The sequence below is a fragment of the Acipenser ruthenus genome, chromosome 11 (genome assembly GCF_902713425.1).
Source record: "Acipenser ruthenus chromosome 11, fAciRut3.2 maternal haplotype, whole genome shotgun sequence".
Taxonomy (NCBI): domain Eukaryota; kingdom Metazoa; phylum Chordata; class Actinopteri; order Acipenseriformes; family Acipenseridae; genus Acipenser; species Acipenser ruthenus.
The window spans coordinates 26,092,021-26,112,640 of NC_081199.1; the positions used below are offsets into that span (position 1 = coordinate 26,092,021).

The 20,620-nt window shown below is 39.0% G+C and overlaps 1 protein-coding gene and 1 long non-coding RNA gene across 3 annotated transcripts; both read right to left on the reverse strand.

Annotated features, from left to right (window-relative positions):
• Window positions 1-1,026: 1,026 nt before the first annotated feature.
• LOC131739462 (uncharacterized) lies at window positions 1,027-7,992 on the reverse strand. 2 transcript variants are annotated; one of them, XR_009330551.1, is made up of 15 exons: window positions 7,907-7,992; window positions 7,680-7,749; window positions 7,071-7,209; window positions 5,738-5,815; window positions 5,080-5,243; window positions 4,619-4,703; window positions 4,350-4,444; window positions 4,036-4,098; window positions 3,512-3,675; window positions 3,001-3,085; window positions 2,722-2,808; window positions 2,371-2,498; window positions 2,126-2,251; window positions 1,575-1,615; window positions 1,029-1,310 (listed from the first exon to the last, which is right to left on the reverse strand). It is a non-coding gene; the product is annotated as an uncharacterized LOC131739462 (long non-coding RNA). The 2 variants fall into 2 exon arrangements; XR_009330550.1 differs by having other exon boundaries at window positions 1,027-1,310; window positions 1,575-2,251.
• A 1,946-nt stretch (window positions 7,993-9,938) lies between these two features.
• LOC131739447 (uncharacterized) lies at window positions 9,939-19,273 on the reverse strand. The gene is made up of 15 exons (XM_059033426.1): window positions 19,244-19,273; window positions 18,490-18,551; window positions 17,335-17,403; window positions 17,023-17,054; window positions 15,837-15,882; window positions 14,827-14,895; window positions 14,518-14,549; window positions 14,289-14,334; window positions 12,922-12,990; window positions 12,617-12,648; window positions 11,724-11,769; window positions 11,351-11,431; window positions 10,953-11,085; window positions 10,511-10,634; window positions 9,939-10,105 (listed from the first exon to the last, which is right to left on the reverse strand). The coding sequence occupies exons 1-14, from the start codon at window positions 19,271-19,273 to the stop codon at window positions 10,590-10,592; spliced, it is 792 nt and encodes a 263-aa protein (XP_058889409.1). The 3' UTR covers window positions 9,939-10,105; window positions 10,511-10,589.
• Window positions 19,274-20,620: the final 1,347 nt, after the last annotated feature.

Genomic DNA, 20,620 nt, shown 5'->3' on the forward strand with positions numbered 1-20,620 from the left:
AAAACAGTTGCATCTCCCACTGCTAAAAATACAAATATGAATTAACTAGCCAGTAAAGGTATTTATGAACACATTTTTTCATAGAATCACTTTCAAGTACTTTAAAAGCATTAAGTATATTCTAAATGGTCAATTTATTTGATGTATTTTATGTTTTAAGAAAGGAAAAATAACTGGCAGTTCAGCATGCACATTTTAATTAAAGGAAGAAAGCATGACTAGACAGCGTTTAGAAACAACTAATTGAATGCAATTACCTTTTTTTTTTTTTTATGTGACCAAAATTGTATTTAGTGTTTAGTTTCTAAGGAATTTTGACAATACTAATTTCTGTGCAAGCAAACTAAAATATCCAGAGGAAAAGAAAGAAAAAACCCACATTTCATATTGAACATTTACACTACAATATAATAATGAACAGGCATTTATTTTAATGTTTGACTTAACAGTATCTAATTGACAATTTTATGGCGAATACAATAGTTGAAGTAACATAATAATTGTTAAATCTTAGCTGTCACAAAAAACTTCCTAGGCTAAGGTATGCATCAGGCTGAATAAAATAAAGATTGTTACCTTGTAAAGTGTGAGATATAATAATTAGAACACACTGCATGATGAAGATAAGATGAATGTGAAAGCAACAGTGGGAGTGAATGTTTTAATGAGTGAGGCTTTTCATTTCTCAGTGGTTTGATAATCAGGGGTCTGATTCTATGTTGTGCAATGCCATACACAATGTGAAGACCACTTGACAGATTAAATTATTTCAACCTTTAGTTTTTTTTTTGTTTTGTTTTGTTTTTAAATCACAGAAACTACATGGCCTAATGAACAAACCTAAAAGTAAATAAATGTCTTACACAATTTGTGTGCTACCTTAGTTGCCTTTAATTCTGAAAACGCACTGTATGGTCAATAGGTAAGAGTTTGCCATCTTCTAACACCCCTGTGTTGCTAAGTTACAGGACCCCCCCAGAATGTTTATTTCCTGTTCTGTATCAGCTGATGTCAGTGGACATGCCACTTAAAAGTCCAAGCCATAGAAAACAGAGGAGTCAATTATTTTTTTTGGATGAAGACAGTTTTATTGCAGAATCCCACAATGCACTCCTTACTACATTGTCCATGCTGACGTCACTCTGAACAGCGCTACCATTTCAAGCCACTTTCAATCACCTTTGCATTTCTACTCAAGCTAGGCCAGTTGTGGAAAGAGGCACACAGTAGTTAATGATTTGGTAGAGTTAGTCCTCCACACATCAGCTGAAAGGGTATTTCCTGGCAGCCATTTTGAGGCACAGGGTGGACTGTTGGCGACAAGCAATTACGAGATAGAAATTAGAAATTATCCAATAATTTTTGTTTATCATACTGATATTATTCCACATGTAATATTCCAAAATGATTTTTATGTAAACAATGATATTCCATTCCCAAGTTTTCAATAACCACAGACATTATGGCAATATGCAAAAGATGGAAAAAGAAATACAAAAACTGCAATATGATCAGTATGTTATTTTTGGTATTCATGGCATGTATGGTATCAGATTGTAGTTTTTTAAGTATACCTTTAGATAGACAGGTCCTCCTCCAGGCATCTGATAATATCCTGGAAATGAAACTCAACATGATTTCTCTCATCCATGTCCTATTATAATCACCCAATCAGACAAGGACAGAGCGAATAACACCAAACCTATGTACAATTGGGTGCAAAACAACCACAATCCCAAGCTGAATAAAAGAGTTGGATGTGGCATTGCCCTCTCATACAAGGGTTTGGCACACATCGCTGTTGTTCTCTGTAGTGGAGTTAAAAGAATCATTGCGGTCATGGAGGAAAAAAGAGAAATATACTAAAGGGGATCCGTTGGCTCCCAAGACCAACTGTTTTATAACCATACACCTGTCTACAGGGACAGTCCAAAACCACCAGGCTATATTGAACACTGTTCCGGATAAGGTAGAAATGTAGTCCACCACAAACCAGTAATCTAATTAATGAGGCATCACCAGCAACGATATGAGAAGATTGTCTGCCTCTAATGCCAATCTCCTTTTAAATACTCCTGGATAGATGGAGTGCAAAGGCCAAAAACAAACAACTGCTAGAAAATACCTTCCAGGGCAAATGTGAGAAATTCCCAGTGTCCTGGGATAGGTATCCACTGTTACTGTGTGTTCCATAGTCCTGATACAAATGTGTGTCTGCTGCTCAGTGTATACTCTTCCAATAGCTGAAATTCTAAGAATTGTGGAAAACAGAGTTAATCACCAATTCACAAACATTTACAGAAATCAGGACCTCTGCTATGACAGACTTGTCTATATTCCTAAAAAGCTCTTAAAATGTGAAATAGATACCTCTTAAAAAAAGTATTTTCCAATGGTTTACTCTTGAATCGATGTTAGCCTGGCTGTTGTCCAAAGAACCCCAGGGATCTCATCAGAAAACTATTGCCCCTCTGGTTTGATCAACTTTGTCCAGACAGCTGCAAAGCAAGTGGGGGGATTAATTGTTTTGTAAATATACAGAATCTAACAAAACTTAAAAAAAAATTAAAAAACATGTAAAATATTACACATATTCTTTAAATCATTGATGAAGCCGTTGCAACCATAAAAAAAAATTCTGATTATAATAAAACAGGCAGAACATACACCAAGCAGATACTTCTACCCCCTCCACACAGAAACCCACTCACAGACCCTCACCTCTGCATTTCTCTTCAGTTCCTTAGACTCCAACTGGATGACCAAAAAAAAAAACAGGAGTCCTACTGTGTGAGAGGCAGCAGAGTTCTAGTGATTGAAATGTGAAAGAACAAGAGGAATCTGTCAGACATTCTTTTGAGTATTTTATAATACTGGTGTTGATCAAACAATTACTTCTGATTGCGATATGGACAAATATAAAATAGGTGGAGCTCAGACTTTGAATACTATAAACAGGTGCATAGTAAGCCCCCCCCCCCCCCCCCCCAATACCCTCACTTGTGCATTTCTTCATAACTCCTCGGACTCCCCTGAATTGTCTCAAACCAGGAGTCCTACTGTGCGCGAGGCAGTGGGTGGAGTTCTGAATTCAGAGCAAAAGGAACAGGTGTCAAAACTAATGACACAAAGGGCAGGCTTGAAGACATAATCCAAACATTATTTTACAGCTTGGATTTAAGGAATTGTGAACTTTAAACTAAGGTAGAAAAATCTACAGGAAAAACATATTACCTAGTTACCTATATTACCTATATGTCTGTGAAGTAAAAGCTTTTAAGAATTAATTCCAACTCAGTTTAATAACATTTAGGCAGGGATTCCAAAAATGTACTGTATCCTTCAATAGCTCAACCAGGGATCAGATAAATCAGGGTTCAGTAAAGAAGGACACTGAGCTGCATTCGTATGTGTGACAACTGATTAACAATTCACAAAATTAACAAATTAAAAAAAACTAATACAAGTGTAGGTTCTGATGCCCTCCAGAAAAAAGATTGTGCATAAGCACCTCACTGTGTCGGATCTCAAAGCAAGCATGGGTGCTGGAAGTCTTCCTGCACTCCTACTGCTGAGATTCCTGACACAGCGGTCCTCACATCCTTCAGCACTCGCTCAGCGCACAGGGGGCTGCTTTCCCCTCCTCCACATGTGGTTCCTGCCCCCATGCCATTGCTGGAGAAGAATAAGGATAGGTGAGCACCAAGTATTTGTAAACAATCTGGATATTATTACAGGTTTGCCAGACATAACTCTTTTGTAACAACAGCTTTCAATGTGAACTAAACCATCTTTGCTTACTGTTCAGTTATTTGCGTTGATTAAGGTATCAATGGATCTCAAATTCAATCATGTTTGGGATGAACTTAAACAACTTCGACATCACTCGAGACACCTTCCAGCACCTTGTGGTCTATGCCACAATGTGTCAAGGCTGTGATCAGGGCAACACACTGATCCATTTAAAAGTATATCTCTGTCAACAGTCTGGCTCAATGCAACTACATATTTGTTTCAAGTAGTGTCAGTCCTTACCAGTTGGCTTCCAAGGTGGCTGACCAGACTGATGAGCCGATAGGAGCTGCAGAGCTCTCCAGTCTGTGGGAACAATAAACAGGCAGGCATTACCATACAACAATGATGACATATGAACTAGCGCTCTTCAAATCAAAGCACAAATAATACAAAGTTAAATCAGCTTGTTTTTCTACATTGGGCCCTGCACAAACACACACACAATATGTACATCAATGAAACAGGCAGAACGTACACTTTGAATACATAGGTGCTGATCCCAAACAGACACTGCTACCCCTCCTCCACACAGAAACCCACTCACAGACCCTCACCTCTGTATTTCTCCTCAGCTCCTTGGACTCCAACTGAATGACCAAAGAAACAGGAGTCCTACTGTATGTGAGGCAGCAGAGTTCTAGAGATTGAACTGTGAAAGAACAAGAGGAATCCGTGTCAGACATTCATTCCTTTGAGTATTTTATAATACCGTTGTTGACCAAACAATTACTTCTGACTGCGATATGGACAAAAATAAAATGGGTGGACCTCAGACTTTGAATATTGTAAAGAGGTGCATAGTAAGTCCCTCCCATACCCTCACCTGTGCATTTGTTCATAACTCCTCAGACCCCCCTCAATCATCTCAAACCAGGAGTCCTACTGTGAGCGAGGCAGTGGGTGGAGTTCTGAATTCAGAGCAAAAGGAACAGGTGTCAAAAATAATTACACATAGGGCAGGCTTGAAGATATGAACCAAACATCATTTTACAGCTTGGGTTTAAGGAATTGCCTAGTTTATACATCTGTGAAGTTAAAGTTTTTAAGAATTCTTCCCACTCACAGTTTAATAACATTTAGGCAGGTATTCCAAAAATGTACTGTATCCTTCAATAGCTCAACCAGGGATCAGATAAATCAGAGTTCAGTAAAGAAGGACACTGACCTGCATTCGTATGTGTGACAACTGATTAACAATTCACAAAATTAACAAATTAAATTAACTAATACAAGTGTAGGTTCTGATGCCCTCCAGAACTAATGCAAAAGATTGTGCATAAGCACCTCACTGTGTCGGATCTCAAAGCAAGCGTGGGTGCTGGAAGTCTTCCTGCACTCCTACTGCTGAGATTCCTGACACAGTGGTCCTCACATCCTTCAGCACTCGCTCAGCGCACAGGGGGCTGCTTTCCCCTCCTTCACATGGGGTTCCTGTCCCTGTGCCATTGCTGGAGAAGAATAAGGACAGATGAGCACCAGGCATTTGAAAACAATTTGGATATTATTACAGGCTTGTAAGACATAACTTATTTGTAACAACAGCTTTCACTGTGAGCTAAACAGTGTTTGCCTACTGTTCAGTTATTTGCATTCTTTGTATTTATAAAGGTATCACTGAATCTCAAATCCAAGCACGTTTGGGATGAACTTAAACGACTTCACTCGAGACACCTTCCAGCACCTTGCAGAGTCAATGCCAAAATGTGTCAAGGTTGTGATAAGGGCAACCAGTGGGATGGGCAAACCCAATATTAGGTACATGCTCTAATAAGGTTGCCAGGCAGAGTATGTAGGTACTGTATTGTTTCAGGTATGATGACCTTATATCATAGCTATAGTTTTATATAGCTGGTGTAGCAGCATAAAAGGCATCACTTACTTTGGCAAAACATTATTCCACAAAAGTAACTTATGCATGCAGATGGCCAATAAGTGCACTTACTGCTATCATCTTTATGAGGAACAATCAGGCTGCATGCACAAGCCTGCTCGCTCCTTTCGGACATCCTCGTATGCCTTCCTGCAATAAAACAGATCCACCCACACGTATTAGCTAACAGCGGTTTAACACTCTGCGGTCCTATGTCGGACGTGGTCCGACATTGCAATTTTCCCTTTTCGGTCCAATGTCGACATCATCAAAAAGCCACAAAAAACAAGTCTCTAGCCGTTTTTTCTCCGGAAAAAGCTGAGAAAACCAATTAAATGACAGAGTGAGAACGATATGAGCAGAGAGAACCCGAAAAAAAGGGGGCATATCTCATGGATACAGATAGCCCCGGCATCACATAGATAACACGGACATAAACAAAGAAGATAGCTGCTTCTGCATCCAGCGCTCAAAGAATATCACAGACATTTGCAGAGCTTTTTTTTAGATGTTATAGTAATAAAATAATGCCTTGGATCGCACTATTGAGGAGTTTGGTGATAAAATGAGTGATCAGGAGATGATTTATCGGTATGCACTACTATCAAGAGGTATGTGAAAAAAACAGCGAACGAGGGGTGGGGCGGGGCTGGAGATGAGGTACTGAGTGTCCTGTTTATATGCAGTGCCTTTTAAACCTGTTTTACTGTGAAAAAAAATACTTTTAAACAGCGCGTCTAAAATAAACTGTGCGTGTGAAAATAAATTGACCTGACGCGCTGAATAAATGGACCGCTAAGGGTTATTACTATTATTATTATTATTATTATTTATTTCTTAGCAGACACCCTTATCCAGGGCGACTTACAATTGTTACAAGATATTGCATTATTTTTAAATACAATTACCCATTTATACAGTTGGGTTTTTACTGGAGCAATCTAGGTATGACCCTCCGGTCAAGAGTCCAGAGCCCTAACCACTACTCCATACTGCTGCCCTAATACTACTCAGAAACCTGACACACCATGTGTGATAATATACAGGTTATTGATTTTGTGTTTGCTGATTTTTTATTTTCAATCAAGAATACCTGTCTGATGCTTGCATGTGCATACTGTAGTTACAGTGTTTGCCAAGTAAAATTACCCTGGATAAAAAGACTAGAATAAAAGCAAGTTTGGATATAGATTATGCATTGCTTATATTTAAACATGTATCAGTTAGGCAGTAAGTTAAAATATCACAAATGATGAAGAATAATAATATCCCCTAAACAAATAAAACAGAGAGATATTATATATGCAAGTACTTCAATTAGATTGTTAAGCGTTTGACAATACTTAAGTAAAAGCTCCTGCATTTTGCAAACTCAATTCCATTGCCCTTTTTTTGCAGTCCTTACTTGTGCATATAAAAGAAGATGTATCCGGTACACTTCCGCTTTGCCTGCACAGCCGACTCATCAGTCTCTGAGGCCTTCTCGTCATCATAGGTCAGCCACTTGTCAGCCAGGAAGTCATATACATCGCTGATGTAATGACCTAGGAGCAAAGGGGAAAAGATTTTTCAAATTACTGTAACAGGCGGCAATGTAATAGATAACAATAGATGCAGATATGCCACAGGAATAAATAAATGAGTTCCTCTGAATAGCAAATCCAAACCGCTACACTATTAACTTCATACTTTCAGCTGCTGTAATTCTAGCAGTTAATACAGTGGCATTCGACAGAAATTAGCCCTATGTTAACACTACAGGACATTGTCCAAGCTGTTCTGTAAACAGAAAAGTGATCAGTAAGGACTCCATTTTCAACTTCCCAGGTCTTTTGACCAAAAGCAAAACTCTATTTATACAAAACCAGACTGCCAATTACCCAGTAGATCCAAAGTAACCAATATTAAACATGCTGAACCCCAAGAACCAGACCGATCCATTTAAAAGCATATCTCTGAACACAGTCTGGCTCAATGCAACTACATATTTGTTTCAAGTAGTGTCAGTCCTTACCAGTTGACACCCGGTTTCCAAGGTGGCTGACCAGACTGATGAGCCGATAGGAGCTGCAGAGCTCTCCAGTCTGTGGGAACAATAAACAGGCAGGCATTACCATACAACAATGATGACATATAAACTAGTGCTCTTTATATCAAAGCAAAAATAATACAAAGTTAAATAAGCTTGCTTTTCTACATAGGGCCCTGCACAAACACACACACACACTCCAATACTCTCACCTCTGCACCACTCCTCCCCTCCTTGGACTCCACCATGCTGGTATTCATGGAGTCCTCGTCTACGTCGGGCTCAGTTTCAGTGTGGTTTAAATCTGATAGACCAAGAGAAACACAAGAATGCTAACAGAGATCAAACAGGAATGCTATCTTGCATAGCTCCCAAATAAGATTACTTTAGCTTGTTTAAATGAATATATTTGAACTGTGTAAAGAATTATTGTATTTCACTCTGTCATCATTAATATATTAAGATAACTATTAAAAAGACTGAAGAAGAAATACAAATGGTTATAAAAGAAGCATACACAAGATTAGTAAACGTGTGCAGTCCTCTTTCCTACATCTGTTTACAGGTATGGAAAAGGGTAAAACCAACCCCTTTATGGTTAGAATTCCAAAAGGCAATACAGGATAAACATGCAGTTAACCCACCTTGGAGACTCATAGCAATTGCTATTCTGAGGAGCTCCTCTTCTTCTTCTCCAGCTCCTCCTCATCAGCTCCCTGTAGGAAATAACAAGCTGTCAGTGACATTTAATTTGGTCATATAAATCTACAAGTGGCCCAAATGGCCAAAACAGATATGCAGTGGCACCTTGTTTCAGGCTGGACAGTTCAGTTACCATAGAAGTGTAGATGAGCATGGCTGAACAAGACAATTACTAAAGAGAAAAAATACTACTGCTGAGTCGCTATGTGTGTGTGTGTGTGTGTCTTTCTGTCTGTTATATACAATTAGCAACATGTCTCCACTTTGTGAGTGTGTCCATACATGCATTGTGCCCACCTTCTCAGATCTGTTCTTTTCAGTGGTTCAGAAACCTGCAAGCTATGCATTTTGCCAGGGTTCCTGCAATAGGCACAGAAGAATAACTAATAATGGCTTTGAAGGTGAGCCAATTTTCTCAACTGAAAAAGATGGCAAAAGATACATAGAAAAACAGGGAAAATAATAATCAAAAAGTTTCAGACTTACAAAGCTGTTTCTGCACTGTAGTCCAGGCTGCAAGGAGGCTGTGTGTAATGACTGCAGTGCGGGAGCAGGCTGAGGCATGATGGGATGCACACCTGCTCCTCCAACTTCCTGTTGACTCCTGTAGGGGGTCAAAGCTGAACCTCTTCAGGTGGAGGATAAGAACCCTGTATAGGGAAAGGAGGGTGAGCTCGCTCTCTGAACAGCTTCTACAAATCCTGCTCGGATCAACTACCTGCACTGTGTCCCAATTATATGAAAGGTACATTACAGGCTTGAAAGAGCTTGATACAGTGACATCTTCTGGTGGGGTGGCAACCGGGTAAACTTAAAACATTAATTTATGACCTGTGACACTGTTTTAGACTGTTAGGTAAAGATCAGGCACAGCTGCTCAGGCCCTGTTTAAATCCATGCGGAAGGGTTAAGCCTACCTAGGAAGTCTCCTGAACTTGGGGGCAAGTGTGGAAGAGTTCCCTGAGCACTTATTGCAAGAACGCTCTATATCCTCCACCTAGCCAAAGCAAAATGGAAACTCATCACTGCCTAAAAAACTAAGTTCAATTAACTTAAATCGACAACAAAACTGGCAATGTGGTTTGCAACACCTTAGACAATGGAGCTGAATAAGTACTGTACATATTAAGTGTGTTCCTGATAGGAGTTAAGTTTCCTGTTGAAAAATAAATTTGAATCTTTCACTTTATACACGTCTTCTCTACCCCCGGTGTGTGTAGATACAGACCTTGAAGTAGTGATCCAGGCAGTCCTGTATTGAGCATCCCGGGAGCATACTGATGACAGCATTGTAAAGAGCTCTCGCCTTACACTGAAGTCTCCACACCTTATAAACAGAGAAAGGGGATTTCAAAAAAAGGGATCCAATCAAATTCAAGCTACTGTGAAAATACAAATACTCAATAGTTTACAATGCAAACAATAAAAAAAACTTTTAGTGACATCCATGTAGAGTATTAACTGACCCCCTCAGTATCTGTACAGCAATCCAAAGGAAGAGCTGGAGTGCGGCCACAGTGAGGACAATGCTTACCCTGTGCAGGTCATCTTGTACTGCAGCTGGAAGTCCATGTTGGTAATCACAGGACAGGAGTACATGGAAAGGGAGATACCTAGGCTTGTGGCCTGGAGTTCCTCTCCAGCCATGACCAACTTCTCCCGTCCTCTTTCAGCTGGACAAGGCAATGGTTCAGGAACTCATGGGCATCCTGCAAAGGAAAGACCGTTCTGTCAGTTGGAGGCAAACCCAAAAAAGAAACAGGTCACCAACACACACAATGAATAAGTTTGTGAGGGTCAAAAAAGAGATTGCGCTTTACATTTGTATCTCATGTTTAATAATGTAGTATAATCCTCATTCTTTAAACGCAATGTCAGTACTACAGTGTAATTGTGACTCCCCCAAAAGCTGATATGCGGTCTAAATTGACGCATCTTCAGCACACCAGAACTCAAAAGAAATTGCAGATACCCATGTTAGCTATTATATGTGATGTAATGTAGAATGTATCCTTCTTGTTAACAAGACAGAAACATTTCTTCTTACAGAAGGTATTTTAAATGTTTTTTTTTAGAATGAATCAATTTGTGTGTAAAAGTGTAGAAGCTCTTACGTGCTCCGAGTACCCAGAGAACATTACTGCACTGGCAGACACTGCGTCTTTCACCCTCCGCTGAAGCAGTTTTTTTGCTTTACCCCGACACTGGTCCTTTGATGACATCAGAGCAGTAAAGCATCTGTCAAGTACAAGAAATAGAGAAATAGTTACGACAAACAAACAAAAGCAGTGATGGTTTATGGAAATGTGGCTAGCAAGTTCACAGTGAAGTGTACAGTAAGGGGGATTATTGGTATATGAAACAAGTAACACAGAATTTAATTTTATCACACGTTTAATATCATCTGAACTGTCTGATAAACTCCACTGGATACAGTGGGAAAAACCCACCTAATTCATTTTTGATAGCTTAAAGCATCCATTGTATTGAGAATCCTCTAAAATCGGTCAAACTCTTGGCTATTCCAAGTCTGAGTTTATGCTGTGTATTAGGTACCTGAGTAGCCCACTCGGTGGCATCCTCCTTAAGAGGCTGTTTTTGCCTGAGGAGGTCTGTGTAGAAAGTCTGCACAGAGAACAGGCACTGCAGAGTGGCATTCATGTAGCATGTGAAACCCAGGTTGTACAGCCTACAATACGAAAGTCACAGTTCAGTGAGCAATAGAGAAACCGTCACGGCACAAATGCTAAAAGAACGAAACTCGTCAAATTCTTTAACAAAAAGAAGAAGACGTCTTTATCAATGTCCTAGCCCTTGAAATAAGAACTTTATAGGCATTGTCACATGGAACTTTGCCAGTCAATAAAGTTAATGAACTAGAACACAGGGCATGTTCTATGGAATACAGTAGCACAATACAGTACAGTATATAGGACCTCAGGAAGCTTCCTTACCCACGTAATTCCAGTGGGGGGACCTTCACCAGATTGCAGAATATGATGTTGTTATAGGCCGTGCTCTTGGTTTGTAGGAACCTACATGAAAACATACCAGACAATCCATGACCGTTACTACAAATTGTGGGACGTTGTTTAATCTTTATCCTATTCTTAAATGACACTCCTGCCCACTACACATACACAAGCACATGAAGCAGGGCTGGTTATATATCATGATAAGATAGTCATCGCATGTAAGTTATTGGAAAGAACAGAAAATGTAACAGTGGCAGGCCAGGGAATAGTGTTAGATTTACTAGACCATTAACACCCACATGGAAAGATACCCTGTTTACATTAAGAGTTAACAAAAAAGATGTACAATTACCTGTCCAATAAAGAGGAACCCTCCACATGTGACAGTGGAATCACCTCTAAAAGAAAAAAAAAAAAAACACAAACAACAAACCAAGATTATTTTTATATATCTGTGTGGCGGAGTGTCCCGCCCCTATATTTATTAGTGCACTGTTTTATTATTATTTCTATTATTGTTTGCAGCGCGGATAAAAGCGCTGCGTATTTGTTATTGTTTTTGTATTTTTAAAAATCCCGTGAGGATGCGTGACTGATCAGCTAGTGATTTATTTAGCTAGCTGACAGTCACTCATCCTTATTAAACTTGTGCAGACGGTGACCATCTCCCGAGTTAATTCATTGATTAATTGTTGCTAATCGGGAGATGGTCACTGTATATAAACCTGCAGCTCTCTACCTGCGGGGAGGGTGTGTTAGGAGTGAGAGCGGAGAGAGCGAGGAGAGAGAAAACGAAACTAAGAAACAAATGATAAGCGTGCTGGTTCACACCAGTACGATAATTATTTGTTTAAATCTTTTGTTTAGTTGGTTTATTTAATAAAACGCTGAGCGCCGTAGTGCTCAGTTCCACCATTCCATTCCTTGTTTGGTTTCCATTTACTTCCTGGTCCGTGACGTCACCAGTCACACTCCACTCAACAGCTGCTCGACCACAATCTGACAAATGTTTTAATTGATGTTTTTATTATCAACGACTGATAATGAAATACTAACAAAGTAATGCTGCAAGGGGTTGCCCACAAAAAGCAGTATCTCAGTGAGTGACAGGAACGCACAGACTAAAGGACTTCCTGTGATATAACTAAATATAAGAGTACAGAAAAAGGCTGTATCTAAGTACCCTGTAGTATTTTAAGAAATAAATAAGCAGGTTAAGATTTAAAATAAGATGGACCTCCTCACCTGAGTGGGTCTCTGCCTTTTTGTTGCTGGTGCTATTAGACACAAACAAACACACAGCATTTTTAAGACTGAAATTAAAGTCAATGAAGCATTATAGTTCATAATAATATTCTTCTAAGCATGTTGACTTGACCCGCTGAGATCAGAGTCTAGCTGTGGATCAGAACTCGTCAGGGCTCTGGCAGGAGAAGTTCATCCTCCTCCTCGCTGCTACAGGGCTCATCACAGTGAGCACTGAATCAGTAGTTTCAAGTCATTTTAAGAGTGGCTACAGAGAATAAAGAAAAGGGTAAATGATCCAGTACCTGGAGGAGTCCACCACAGTGGCGCAGTGATCACCTTTGGTGTCACCATGGGAGATCTCCACCTCATTCCTGCAGGACAAACAGCAATACATCACCTGTCTGATACCTGAGCTGAAAGTCTCTCAAAAACGTATGGTTCAAATCAACTTTCTACTCAGTAGCGGCTCATCAGAAGAGGCACTGCCTACTCAAAAATGTTGAAATAAATAAACTTATTTATTTATTTATGTATTTATTTATATGTAGTATAGCAATAAATACATAGCTTTAACATGGAGGCAGCAGTCCGATCCAAATTCTCCACTCAGTCATCGCTACGCGTTCGAAGGAGGCAGATGCACTCTTGTCCCCTTTGTAGTTATTATTAGCATGTACATTAGCCAATCATATGCTTCCAGTTCTTTAGCTGGCTTTCATGGAACGCTAAGTAAAGCTGTCTAAAAAACTGCCAAAGGGGGATGCCACCTCTCCTCTTTTGCATGTTTTAGCCAATCTCTGGGCGTGTGCCCTTCCACATTGATGACCTCGGATGCTAATACTAACGAGAGTGGAAGGAACGAGCCATGGTAAGAATGTAGTGAATGCCTATGGATTGATTCATTTTAATTTTAATACATTTAATACAAAATTACAATTAAGAGTACTGTTTTTGTTTGTTTCTTCAAATTGAAATGTACCTTGCTCTGGAATTAAAGTTTGGCTGAACTGCTTCCTTTTTATTAAATAGATATGTTTTGTATGTACAGAATGGTATATAATTATTTTGTTGGTCATGTATTTAAGTTTAGTAAATTAAGTTGATACGATGTGCTTGATTTTTGTCTGTCTTTCGCCTGCTCTAACAATTTTGTTTAGAAAATATTTTATGCAAAGTATGTTAAAGTGACGTGGTCTTGAAATCTAAATACTATATTTTTGTTGTATACAGTGCCTTTTTAAACATACACTGGCAGTGTGTAACAGTTAAGTTTATTAGAATAAACTATAATGGGCTACTATTTTTTTTTCTCTGCTGGCTAGTGGAGAAAATGAGTTAAACAGCCGAATTGGGGTAAAACATTAAGAAGATATGAAAAGTGTTGTCAGTCAGAATACAATAATAACATTCTACTGCTGCTGAGGGCTTAAGGGGACCCCTAGCCCTCTGCTTTTTTTCTGTCTCTTCATTTTTTTTGGCCACCAGCCGCCACTGTGTCTACTAAGTATATTCCTACTTTATGCAGTTTTTTTAAAAATTAAACTGTAAAATTTCAGCAAATTTAACAAAGGCAGGTTAAGAATAGTGTTATACTTACTAAGCCATTAACATCCACATGGAAATATACCCTGTTTACATAAAGAGTTGCCGAAAAGGGATTTATAATTACCTGTCCAAGAAAGAGGAACCCTCCACACGTGACAGTGGAATCACATCTAAAAGAAAAAAAACACAAACCCAGATTAATTTTAAATAACTGACACCCGTTTTAATTGATTTATTTAATATCAATAGCCGATAATGAATTGCTGACAGAAAAAAGCTGTATCTAAGTACCTTGTAGTATTTTAAGAAATAAATAAGCAGGTTAGGATTTAAAATAAGATGGACCTCCTCACCTGAGTGGGTCTCTGCCTTTTCGTTGCTGGTGCTATTAGACACAAACAAACACCCAACATGTTTAAGACTGAAATTAAAGTCAATGAAGCATTATAGTTCATAATAATATTCTTCTAAGCATGCTGGCTTGGCCAGCTGAGATCAGAGTCTAGCTGTGGATCAGAACTCAAGTGTCAGGGCTCTGGCAGGAGAAGTTCATCCTCCTCCCCGCTGCTACAGGACTCATCACAGTGAGCACTGAATCAGTAGTTTCAAGTCATTTTAAGAGTGGCTACAGAGAATAAAGAAAAGGGTAAATGATCCAATACCTGGAGGAGTTCACCACAGTGGCGCAGTGATCACCTTTGGTGTCAACATGGGAGATCTCCACCTCATTCCTACAGGACAAACAGCAATACATCACCTGTCTGATACAAGACTGTGAAAGGCTGTAACAGGGAGAGATCTGGACTGGCCGTCTGACGTAGGCACGATGCTGCAGGAAGGGGGGCGGCAGTCCCGTGGGATCTGCCTGCCAGTCATGGCGGTGACACGGAGAGGTGGGGAAGAGGGTGTGTGCGCTTTCCCCTTCTCTGAGTGGCTGGGAGGCGGGTTTTAGTGGGATTGCTGATCCTATAAATGAATACCCTGCTGTTTCCTCAGATCTGCCCCTTTAGACCTGTACAACGAGCAAGCGGTTACGCTGCTCGGCCAGACCAGCTGACGGACGGGAGAAAAAACTTCCACAGAGAATCTGAAGAGATAGAGAGAGTGGGGAATCTGTGGGCAGACCCCGATAGTGTGTTTTAAAAGAAACTTAGCTGAGGAACAGCAGAGAGTAGGACGGAGACCCAAGTCGTATGGGTAGCGGCGACTGGGGAAGTTCATGCTGCAAAGTGCAGCACCTTTATTTTGTAGTTTTGATTATTGTGTTTTATTTTCCCTTTCTGAACTGTGTACCCTGACGTGGTATGTCCATAGGTGGTAGCCAGACCACGGACCACAGCGCCCTCTGCGGGCTAAAACAAATCAGTGCAACTCACAAGAGTAAACGAAATAAAACCCAGCACCTGTGCGGTGTTTCAATTACAACTTCTGTCTCCCGTGTCAGTGAATACCCACACCCTTCCACAAAGGCTCTCAAAAAGTATGGTTTGAATTAACTGTCTACTAATCATATTCCTACTTTATATATTTTTTTAAAAACTGAAACCGTAAAAATGGCAGCAAATTTAACAGTGGCAGGTCAAGAACAGTATTATACGTACTAAGCCATTAACACCCACATGGAAAGATACCCTGTTTACATTAAGAGTTGACAAAAAAGATGTACAATTACCTGTCCAATAAAGAGGAACCCTCCACATGTGAAAGTGGAATCACATCTAAAAGAAAAAAAGAGTCAACCTAGATTAATTTGATATATCTGACAACTGCTTTAATTGGTTTATTTATTAACTAGGGCTGATAATGAAATACCGACAAAATGTAATGCTGGAAGGGTTACCCACAATAATACAAAAGCAATATCTCAGTAAGTGACAGGAACAGACAAAAGCAGGGATGCGGGAACTAGGGGTGCTGGGGGTGTGGCAGCACCACCTAACTTGAAGTACAGGGGTGCTGTGCACCTGCTGTGCAATGATAAATCCAGCTAGTTTCTTGAATCTTATGAGCTTTGTGTGCAGTACACTGCAGCTTTTTACATTGCTTTTGAACACAAACGATAATAGAGCAATCAGCGCTGACTGTCAGAACAGGGGCGGGATAGTTAATAAATGGCACGGTTCCAATCTCACGAGAGTTGGTTAGTAGTTGGAATGCACTAGAAGCTTGTATACAGTAGAAGGGTTATTGAAAATGTCTCAACATTTTTTATTTATTTATTTTTTTAATTGTCGGCGGCACCACATGCTAAAATCAGCTTGTCACAAATGCCGCTAACTGGGGGTGCTGCTTTCTGGAACAAGACTAAAAACACACGTACACAGTGATATTCTGGACCTGCTAGATGTCCATTCCCTAAAAAAAACATCAGCATGACACCGCAGCGCAAGTCAACCTCTGGAGCCTTCTGACTGTCCTTGTGTATAACGACTACTGTTAATAAAACACAACTGTGCAACCTGTTTTTACAAGTAAAAATTTATAAAATGCAGTATTTAAGTGGATCATAGCTCAAGCTACTCATCGATTTTGTTTGCTCTAAATGTTTTATGGTAGCATGTTGTAAACACTGTAGCAAGGGCTGTGGTTAAATATTTTTTTTTACTTAAACATATAAACAGGTGCTGATGCTGGCTTCATTTTATTAACATGTTTAACACAATAGCAAACAAATGCATGGCTTTCATTGCATACAGGGGTACAGTTTTGTTCAACGGCTTTCAGCACCCCCACCAGAAAAACTGTTCCAATGCCACTGGACTATTACAGTAGAGAAAAAGGCTGTACCTAAGTACCTTGTAACGTTTTAGGAAATAAATAAGCATGTTAAGATTCAAAATAAGAATGGACCTCCTCACCTAAATAGTTCCCTCCCTCCTCGCTGCTGGTGCTATTAGACACAAACACACACAACATTTTTAAGGCTGAATGAAGCATTATAGTTCATAACAATATTCTTGTAAGCATGTTGGCATGGCCCGTATTCCATTCAGTTATTTCTTAGATCAGACTAGCTGTGGATCAGAACTCAAGTGTCAGGGCTCTGGCAGGAGAAGTTCATCCTCCTCCTCGCTGCTACAGGACTCATCACAGTGAGCACTGAATCAGTAGTTTCAAGTCATTTTAAGAGTGGCTACAGAGAATAAAGAAAAGGGTAAATGATCCAGTACCTGGAGGAGTCCACCACAGTGGCGCAGTGATCACCTTTGGTGTCACCATGGGAGATCTCCACCTCATTCCTGCAGGACAAACAGCAATACATCACCTGTCTGATACCTGAGATGAAAGGCTCTCAATGAACTATTACTAATGAACAGTTCTGCAAGCCCATTCTGGTAGGGCACAGGCTTATATTACACCTAAAGGTCTTTTATCTGTGTTGGGCTTGACTCCCTCTCCCTTTGCATAGGTCTTTAACTACCAATTTGAACACCTTTACCAATCTGCACAGTAGAATGGATGAAGTGGTACGCTTACCAATGGGAGCCTATCTGTTAGGTTGTAAATGGGCTTGACATAAAAAAGCCACATTTACGCCAAAATGCAATTTGCTATTTTTTTTGGTAAAATAAAACAAGCAACAAACATCTTATTAGGTTAGTAGAAACACTTAGTATAAGTACCAAGTTGGTTTATAATTTGCTTTCGAAAAAAAAAAAATTATGCAAATTGCATTTTGGAGTAACTAGCTGTGATACGTCTGCACCAATCTTCTGTATACGGATTGAAATTTAAACAAAACCTTTGTTTACAGACATTAAATTCACCAATTGAAAAACAGTAGGGGTATTTAAGAGCCATTCGCAATTGTTCTGAGTTGTTTTTATACGTTACTGAAACTGCTCATCAGTTCTAGTTCCCCACCATAGACATTAATGCAGGTTCGATCAGCCAGTGTCGCCAGCACCATCGACTGGATAGCGTGTATTGGCAGAAAAACAAAAGGGAAATGGCAGCTCCTTAAATGGTGCTGGCTCCTACTTCATAAAGTCACTGTTGCTGATCAAGCCTATCTCACAAACATCTGTGGCAGGCAACTATAACTGCCAAGCAGCTGAACTCAGGTGAAGAGCACCTTATTTAACACTGAGAATGATTGCAAATATACAGAATGGCAAGGGGACAGAAACAAAGCTACACTTCAATGGCCTCTAGAACACTCCAGATCTGTATCCAGGTCTGGGAATAAAAACTAATTGAACTAAACTAGTAAAATAATCTTGTGCATGTCCACATATATTGATGCTTATTTTAATTGTATTTTTTTACACACATAGTTTAACCAGAACAGTTTAACATGGCTGTATACAAGGGCTTCCCTGTACCTGGTATGGTTGGGAGTGACTCTCTGAGAACGCCTCAGCACACTAGGGCTCTTGTTCCCTGCCTGCCGGAGGAAAATAACAGGCCCCAGTTTACTCAAAAACACATACAATGTACACAGACACTACTTATAATATTAATAGTGGACTGTACATTAAGACGTTTTGAAGGGCTGATAAAAAAAACTCTTAGGCTAAACTTGTTAGGGTTCATCTCCAATCATATTTCGTTACTATATCTATCTATCTATCTATCTATATAATGCTTAATAATAGTGAAGCCTCTATTTTTAAGAATATTCAGTTAATATAAAACACAAAGTATACCTTCTATAAATGCTTTTACTCTTTTTTATTTAAAAGGTGCAATATAGATTTTTGTTTCAGTAAATTTTTGAAAATGACACTTCATTTCAACAGCTAACAGGTATGCATTACTTTTTACAATTCATAACTTAAAAGGAAAATTATCCTTAAATTGAATATTTTACTTTATTAAATTAAATATTTACTGTTGATACATTATGTGAGAAAATATGACAACATGTAAATAAAGGTACAGTACTAACAATATTTACAGAGCTGCAAGTGTTTGAAAACGATACAAAAAAACCCATAACTGATAAACATAATGAAACAACATAATATATTCAATGTATTTCACATATTCACATAAGGTTTTTCTTCCGATAAACGCTTACATATATATTTGTTCAAAGAAAAAGAAGAAATCAAAAATAACAAAATAAAGACTTACCTTTTTCTTACAACAGCAAAAGCATCTCATGATTGAAAATATAATTAAAATATGCCGTCTTTCTCAGTATTAATGAAATTAAATGAAATTGACCTCTCACAGTAAGAACATTGCCCGTTACGTGTGGCATTGTGACAGTAACTACGTGGTTCAAATGACGTACTTTTTATTCTTTTAAAAAACTCACATACACAATTGTTAACACCTGACATCACGACTAGCAACAGGTGACATTTTATATTAATAGTGGTCCATATTCACAAACTAAGGACTGTTAAAACAAAAAAAGGTTTTAAAGGATTTTTTTTAAAGTGTCACTGCCTGTCATTGTGGCGTTAATGTCATAACCAAAGTGTGATTTTCTGTTTAAAAAACTAAGGTCCTAAATGACTTAATTTGCATTTAATAGAATGTTATTTTTCATCAAACTATACGTATCTGTAGAACAATATCCTTCAACGCCATGCAAATTTAGCGGTAGGTTGGTTGTTCTACCAATGTTTTTAATACATTATGAGGGAACATATGACAACATGTAAATAAAAGTCCTGTACTAACATTATGTAGGAACATATGACAACATGTAAATAAAAGTCCTGTACTAACATTATGTGGAGAGCTGCAGGTGTTTGAACACGATACAGAAAAACATATAACTGATAAATATAACGAAACAACATGACATATTTAATGTATTTCACATAAATATTCACATAACGTTTTTTTTTTTTTCTATAAACGCTTACATATATATTTGTTCAAAGGAAAATAAAAATATAGTGGTAAGATAAAAAAAAAAAAAAAGAAAATACTTACCTTTTTCTTACAACAGCCAGCGGCGACGCGTAGGAGGGGCACGCCTGGTCACGTGCCCCCTACCCTAACATCAATTTCTAATCGTTCTGTTATTTCTTACCATGTGGTCTTTATAACCACTGACACTGGCTTCATAAAGAACATTATATTTTTCGACTTTAATAATTAAATTGTAATTGATGTCCATTTCTCTTATTTCTTGGCAATTTCTGCGTGAACGAGACAGTGACAGTAACAGCCTCTCCTTCGACTCTGTCCGAGTAATGATGTGTTGCGTACAGAAACATAGAAGGCTGGCGCAGACAAACCGCCAGTAACAAGGCAATTCAAACCGCCAGTAACAAGGCAATTCAAACCGCCAGTAACAAGGCAATTCAAACCGTCAGTAACAAGGCAATTCAAACCGCCAGTAACAAGGCAATTCAAACCGCCAGTAACAAGGCAATTCAAACCGTCAGTAACAAGGCAATTCAAACCGTCAGTAACAAGGCAATTCAAACCGCCAGTAACAAGGCAATTCAAACCGCCAGTAACAAGGCAATTCAAACCGCCAGTAACAAG

What these genes read in the sequence shown, in the direction of transcription:
- LOC131739447 (XM_059033426.1), bottom strand. Translation starts at nt 19,273, where the DNA reads ATGAGATGCTTTTGCTGTTGTAAGAAAAAG. An exon ending in TTTGCTGTTGTAAGAAAAAG is followed by an intron (nt 18,552 to 19,243) that starts GTAAGTCTTTAT and finishes TTCCTCCGGCAG; the next exon opens with GCAGGGAACAAGAGCCCTAG. An exon ending in CCCCCACTGGAATTACGTGG is followed by an intron (nt 11,086 to 11,350) that starts GTAAGGAAGCTT and finishes TTCGTATTGTAG; the next exon opens with GCTGTACAACCTGGGTTTCA.